Source organism: Argiope bruennichi, chromosome 7 (genome assembly GCF_947563725.1).
Source record: "Argiope bruennichi chromosome 7, qqArgBrue1.1, whole genome shotgun sequence".
NCBI lineage: Eukaryota > Metazoa > Arthropoda > Arachnida > Araneae > Araneidae > Argiope > Argiope bruennichi.
The window spans coordinates 87276795-87284755 of record NC_079157.1 but is presented as its reverse complement, the minus strand read 5'-3'; the positions used below and the strand labels follow the sequence as shown (position 1 = coordinate 87284755).

Sequence of the window (7961 nt, the reverse complement as noted above, 5' to 3'; positions counted from 1 at the left end):
TTAAATACTAAAAATTACACTTTCATAAATATTCTGCAGCACTAAAAATTTTAGTAATAATCTTCAAACGGAAAATGTGTTAATTCTTTCGCTTTTCTGTATCAAATTCGCTACCAAAAATGTATTATTACAATAAATAAATAAAAATCTGAATTTACACCATTTATGGCAGTTTTTTTCTTTTGACCTGTATGATTCCTTTACATTCATTCATTGACATAAATATGAATACTATATATATATCTGTTAAGTTTGCTTATGTTTACTTTTTATCTGTTTGAATATATATATATAAATATAAATTCTAATATTTGTATTTGGAATGAATGTAAAATTGATTTTATTGCAAGCTTTTATATATTTTTGTTTCATTCTATTGCTCTATTTCTAGATTTCTCACAGAATTTGAATGCCTTATTTAAGCTTTTTTTAAACATTGTATCTTTTCTATTTGTGTAAAATGTTGCAAAATCTATTCGGTCTGTATTATTTTTTAAATGTATTTAACTCATTAAAATGACTCCACCTTATTTCATTTCAGTTACTGGGTCAATGAGCATTGTATAGAGAAAAAAATCCATGCATATCATTTTCTAAAATCATTAATCAAACTCTTCCAACAAAATTTTCGACTGAAAGAAAGCAATAAATGTGAAATAAACAAAAGGCACCAACTAATTCCGTTCTATAGTTTCAATCAGATGATCTCGTGTTGATTATTATTGTTTCCGATTTGGCAACAACCTCAAAAGAAGTACGGCGGAACCTCTTCCTTTTGTCTAAGCCTAACGAAGCATTCTTTTGGAAGATTCGAAGCATTGTTGCACGCGATGGAGAAACGCTTTCACTTTACCACCTGCTTGGAACGAGCCGAAAAGTGTTCTTTCCCTTCCCCCTTTCTTTTCATTTGTGATGGCTCCGAACTCAACAACGGCACTTAGAAAGATTTATTTTATTCTCTTTTATCAGTAGTACAGGAAATGATTTCAAAGGTCTGTGTTTGGATTTATTCTGTGTATTTGCTTATAAAGGATCATTCGTCTGTAATTCAAAATACTAATAATGAGATGATTTGTAATTACCGGAAATGATGATTACTAAAATGCAGGGAATGAAAATGAATAGGAATGACCAATGTGTGTCAGTATTTTTTGCATTGCTCTTCTTTTTGAAATGTGTACTCTGTTAACTCGTTACGATCGAATGTGCAGAAAAAGAAAGACTCCAATAACCTTAACTGATATATAAAAAAACATTAGATAGAAATCATTTGCCTTCCTAATCATGATAGACACGTACTCTATGACTTTGTTGCTTTGCATGTCTTTTAGTTTATTTCCAAGCAAATATTTATTTAAATATATTTACATTTATTAAATAAAATTTGCATGGAAATATACAATTTAAGTAAATTGTTGTTATAAAAGTACAGTGGAAAAAAGGATTTTTATAAGAAACTTTCGAAACTTTGTGGAACTGAATATTGTCGAACTGATATTTTCATCCGAAAAGTAAACAAACAAACAAACAAAAACAGAATTATTTTTTGTTGATTTTAATTTCAAAAATAAGAAGTTATTGTTGATTTGGGTTATGAAGTTTTCAAACGTATTATTTAAAAATTTGAGTTACCTTTTTATTTTTACTTTCCACTTTATTCAATGCGTTTCTTTTTGTAAAAAATATTTTGACTTATGAAAAGCTTATGAAATATTTTGACTTTAAAAAAAAGTAATAATTATTGGTCGTGTAAAATGCATCATCATAAAGCATTTTTTAACAACTTTTTGATTTTCCTATTTTATTTTTTAAATCAGAGATTGGATAAACATATTGAACAAACATGTGATTTTTTTTATCGACGTGAGAAATAAAATATAAATGCTCTCGTTATTTCTTTATTAGTTCCTTTTAATAGATAATATCATTATTATTCTATTAATCAACTTAAAATATTGTAGAAAAAAGAGATTGTATGGTTGGCCATATAAGGGCAAATAATTTTTTGAATTACATCGAGTTCGAATTATTGGTAATAGTCTTCATATTTTACATTATTTATCCAACTGGTGAAAATCCTTTTAATTGTGTTGTAAGAATGCTAAATTGAAATTGGATTTTGTAGTCTATTAAATAAGTGTAGACAAATGGTCCACTTTACAATGTTATAAGATTTCATTGTATTACAGAGCATCTTTTTTCATAGCTCTCTATTTAATATTAAAATAATAGAACTTGAAGAAATGATAATATTCAAAATATTCTCATATTTATAGCAGATATTTTTAATTACTTGAATAAATGAAGTATTATTGCATGGATTAGAAAATAAATGTAGGAAAATGCTTGAAAAATTAAAATATTTGTGCCATTTTTTAAGTTTTTAATGCATAACGGACTCGCTTTGATTATTGAATTTTATCATTTTAGGAATGCAGATCTATCAGAATTCTTTTAGAACCAATCTTGCGTAGGCTTAAGAAAATCTGAATTCAAATATCAAAAGTAAAATTAAATATGATGCAAAATTTAGCTTATATAAATATGTTGTCTAATGAAATTATACTTAATTTCATTAAAAAAATAATAATGGATTCCACTGACATGATTTTACAAACATATGACAAATGTTTCACCCCATGTAATTTTTAAAGAAATACGCGTATCATTCTGACTGTGACTTTATGCCCATTTTATTTTTTTAAAAATGCTGAAGAGATTTTAAATTCTAATTGATGTGGCCCATCTGGCATGCGTTCCGTCAGATCTAAATTGCTTACTTAAATACATTTTATTATTAGCTAAGCAACATAGAATAAAATAATTGCAATTTTACAGAGTAGTATTCATTTAGAAATACAAAATGAGTGGGATAAGATGACACAAGAAGGATAACTGATTCTTTTTCTTTCAATAAGTTATTTTTTATTTCTACAGGCTATATTTCACAATACATTCAATGCTAGTACATAAAGAATAGAGATGACAAGTATACAGGGAAAAATAACCAGTTTCATGTAGTTATCCTTTACAGAAGGAACTGATATAAATCTAATACTTTTATCAAAATTCTTCTTTTTCACGATTTCCAAATGTTGTTTCTGAATTCCATACCAAATTTACATAGCTAAAAAAAATCTAGTAAAAGAATTTTCAAGTATGTAACAATTTTCCTCTAAAAGAATTTGATAAATATAGTATAAATGCTGAAGATATTTCAAAAAGAAAGTTCTTTTATTTTATTTTTTAGTATTATGCGGGCTTTGAATATTTCCCTATTATATATATATCGTAAATATTTAATACTTAATTTTTTTGATAATATATATAAAAAATTTATATGTGAAGACTAATTAATAATTTTAAATTAGCCATCAGTATATTCAACAAAGCCATATGTAATAAAAAAATCTCAAAAAATTAACTGAAAGATTATAAGAATGAAATATTTCCCACAGAGTTCTCTGTTTTCTTGTTTAATTTTTCTTTCTTTCTTCCTCTTTTAAAAAAATTTCGGTTATATGTTATGATTACTTATGAGATTCTTCTATATTTTGATAAAAAAATATTTAAATAAAAGAGATAAATGAACTATGCATTATATCATGCTATTCCTCATTATATCAATCTGCAATACATTTACTGACAATACAGAGCAAGCTTATCCAAAGAAAAGCATAGTAAAATAATACCTGCTGAGTAAATTCTCAAGCTCCAAAACTTTCGAAATATAGCGGCAACCCTTTAAAATTGGCAAATATTCATATTATCCAACAAGATAATGAGAATCTGCCAAAATGTTCAACAAGCAAACAAAGATTCACTTGCCAAAAGCGGAATGAAGAAAAGACAGAAAATCGAGCTCAACTACATCACGGAAAATATTTTTTAAATTCTATATCTAACACCATTAAATATGATATCACCATTTCTAAACATTGAATTCTGTTTCATAATCTAAAAGGTACCATAAATGCTAATGTCCCTGAGGTATAATTTGTTTAATAGAGGTATTGGAAATAATCAAGAATTCCATACGTAATCATAGTCATTTTCGCCAGCTTGTCCTTCAAAGGAACCTTTATCATTAAAATTGAGGGAATCGCTATTACCTTCATCATAATCGGGCTTCCAATTATCATGGCCACCCACATTATTATTTCCTAATTCAGATTGAAAATGACCAATCCTATTACCCCACTGGTTGATATCTCCTGCACTATTCCAGTTGCCGTTACCATCTTCGCCTTTAATGTGTCCTTCAGGTTGGTAGTTATCAGATCCTTGCCAAGAATTATTATCTTGCAAAGAAGGTGGTCCAACTCTGAGGTTAGGATTATTGGGCAAACTGTTCCCTTTTTCGTTGAATGAATACTGGAAGTTTTGTGCACCCATGCTCCAACTGTTTGCACTGAAGCTTCCTCCTCTTTCTGTAGATCCTTTCGTAATTTGATTCCCCATACCAAAATTTCCACCACCAACTTGACCCTTTTGTCCTTGAATATTAACAGGACCATTTGGAGGCAAGCCACTTCGTCTTTGCATTTTGTTATTACCGCCCGATATGCCTCCCTTCTGGACCCCTCTACCTTGTCTAGGTTGATTATTAACACCTTTATTTCTTCCTGGGATATTTCCTTGGTTACCCCATTCAGGATTCATATTACCGGTCATTCCAAATCCTTTCTGACTTCCTTGATTCCCACTGTTCTGCCAGTTACCTACTCCAGTATTGCCTCTGCCTGATCCTTTGTTTTGACCTCCTTGATTTCTTCTGTTTTGCCAATTCCCTCCAACATTACCTCTTCCCGATCCTTTGTTTTGCCCTCCTTGATTTCCAGTGTTCTGCCAATTGCCTCCAGCATTATTCCTGCCAGATCCTTTGTTTTGGCCTCCTCTTCCACTGACATTTGTATTTGGTCTTCCCTGTGGTTTGTTGGAACTTTCTTGATTTCTCCAGGGTCCTTGCTGCCCACCTTGGTTCATTGCACCTTTCATACCCCAGTTACCATCCCCACCTTGGGTACTCCATGTTGGAATTCCAACTGCTGGCGGTTGATCGGAGCCTTTGAAGTTCCCTTGCTCTCCTTTTCTTTTTATTTTTGAACCGTCTATTCCGATGTCAGATCCCCTAAAAAGATTTTCATTCCGTTCGTAGTGGAAAGGTGCCTCGCCACAATTGACGTTGAACCACCAATCACACACGAAGCTTTCCTGGTTGAAAATGGTTCCAACAGGACAAAGGAATGAATTCTGCCTGCCGCCGGCTTGACAAACATGGAAAACCTGAGAAGCAGAAAGCAAAGGTTAAAAAAATCGACAATAAATAGCAATATTTGACATTTAAAGTTATACAGAAATGAATATATTTGTTTATTGCTGATTGAAATCAAATTAGTGTTAGAATATCTGCAAAAATGATTGTGTTATTTATTCAAGAATCAAGAATAAGCTAATGTATTTCATTTTGTCTACGTACAAGCACTATATTAGTTTTAAGAATTGATAAATTGTCTACGTGCAAGAACTATATTAATTTTAAGAATTTATAAATTCTATGATAATGTTCAGCTTACAAGAATGTAGATGAAATATCATTTGAGAATCATATCAGCAAGTAAGATATATGATTACTCATTTAATATGAACAATTTAATTTACTACACTTTAATGCCTTATTACTCTTATAATGGAATACCGAAATTTCAGAACATTTTTTTTCCTTTTTCTTAGAACAGTCAAACTTTTTATTCAAAAAAATCTGAATTTTTCTGTGGAAAAATTATTTCTGGAATAAAATTAATGAATATGTACTCGTTTTTATTTAGGAATCATATCTATCACTAAGAGTTCACGTAGATTGAGACATTGACTATGAAACGTTGATTATATTGACTATTCAGTTAGTATAAACATTATAATTATAATATTGGAAATCTTTTTCTTAAAATTATCTATGAAAAAATTATTATAGAAATTAAATTTTTGAATTTAAAGTTTGAAGTTAATCTACCATTAAATTACCAATAAAGACTCTTTGTTGATTATTATAAATGTCCAAGAAACAGCACAATTAATCTAAATGTGTATACTATAGTTCATCCGTATAGATAAATGAAAATTTAAAAAAAATCGTTTTATAAGAACAAGATTTAGTAAATACACTAAAAATTCTAAAGTAAGATCATGCGGAAGTTTGTAACTCAAGTCTCCTATGAAAATTTAGAAAACCTTAAGAAGAATTGAAATGCTTCGCACATACCAAAGCTGTGAATAATTTGCTATGATATATAAAGAACCCCGAAAGAAGCATACCTGGCATTGTGACTCAACATCGCCATAGTAACCTGGGTTCTTCTGCCTTCTACAATCAAAACTGGTTTCAGGAATTTTGTCAAAATTTGGATAACTTTGTCCCGGAATTCCGGGGATGGAGTCTTCCAGTTTATAGCCGCCTTTTGCATTTCCCCAGGAGTTGCTTGGTTCGTCATCCCATCCTCCCAGAGGACCTTTTGTTTGACCGCCTTTCATATTCCAGTCCTGCTGCGGCCAGTTCTGTTGACCACCATCGCCCTAAGAAATTAATTTTCACGTTAAGAATAATCCATTATAATATTTAAATAGCTCATTAAAATGATGAAAATACACCCATCTTAAGTTTGAAATTGCAAATTCATCTGATATTCAAATATATATTTTTTATTTAAATATATGATTAATTTATGATTTTTTCAGAAATTTGCGTGGCAATAAATTACTTACCCTACTTAGAGATAAGCCTGCACATCCGATAAAAACTGAAATAGATGTGTGAAAAAAAATTAATTTTGATTTTATAATTTGTTACTTTATACAAACATAGTAATAAGAAACCATATTCTGAAAATAATTATGACAATAAAAAATTACTTACTAAAAATTCTAACAAACCAAATCTTGAACATTCTATTGTTCTTTCAAACTGCTTCCTGTAAAAAAAAATTTGAAAGAATTTTGTTAAATTTCATCATTTTCGTTACTTTGCATTGCTTCAGAAAATTATTTTTTTTTCCAAACACTGCAAATTAACAAAAAAAATCCTTATAGCATGTTTTTTAAAAGAAGAATACTATATTTTAACCTTTATCGGATTATTTATACGAAAATAAAAACGATAGTAAATTTTTTTGTGTTTCAATAAGAAAAACTACTGTTCTGTTGAGAAAAAAATATAAAAATATTGATATTATAAAAATTACAAATTCTGAGCGTATATAATTTCTTCCTCATTTTTAATTCCTAACAAGGGAAAATCAAAATTAGTTAGACATGAACTTTTATAGTTATTTTCTAAAAAAATGCATAACTTAACGAAGAAACTGAAAAAAGTATGCAGTCTTCATGCAGTCACATATTATATTTTATTACTGAATATTCTCGATATTTCAGTTCGAAATTATAATTATCCCAAATAATTTAAAAAACAAAGTCCATGGAACATGTATATAATATTTTTAATATTTTCAGTAAACATTTAATAATATTTACATTTAATTCCTTAAAATCTGAAATACATTTATTTCAAGAAAAAAAAAATTAAACTGAAATCGTTTTCTAAATCCAAAGATTTCTCTTTAAAAAGGAAAGCAATTTTACTCATTCAAATTCATAAAATATTTCGGAAATTTTTTGAAATAGAGTATTGTTTAGAAATAAAGATGCTGTATTACATGGAGCAAACATTCAAGAGTGTTTGACATTCATCTAAATCTGAAGGATATTTAACAAATGATACATTTTTCGAAAGGTTAAAAGGATTAATAATTTTCTTTTTTCAAGTAAAAACAATTATTTACTTAAGAAAATATACTATTTCCTAATATATTAGAAATAAGTAAAAAATTTTCGTTACCTTATCTGATCAATACAAACAATCACACACGAGCTGAGAGCTGTTATTTCTACATTCTCTTGAAGTTTGT

At 28.8% G+C, this 7961-nt stretch overlaps 1 protein-coding gene and 1 long non-coding RNA gene across 2 annotated transcripts; both read right to left on the bottom strand.

Annotated features, from left to right (window-relative positions):
* Positions 1–4023: 4023 nt before the first annotated feature.
* On the bottom strand, positions 4024–6465 carry LOC129975466 (uncharacterized protein DDB_G0290685-like; the record flags this gene model as incomplete). Its single annotated transcript, XM_056088527.1, has 2 exons — positions 4024–5286; positions 6316–6465. Coding segments are annotated over 2 exons (1413 nt in total), but the record flags the coding sequence as incomplete, so codon positions are not given.
* Positions 6466–6484: 19 nt separating this feature from the next.
* LOC129975085 (uncharacterized) lies at positions 6485–6970 on the bottom strand. Its single transcript, XR_008785008.1, has 3 exons — positions 6914–6970; positions 6763–6797; positions 6485–6573 (listed from the first exon to the last, which is right to left on the bottom strand). It is a non-coding gene; the product is annotated as an uncharacterized LOC129975085 (long non-coding RNA).
* Positions 6971–7961: the final 991 nt, after the last annotated feature.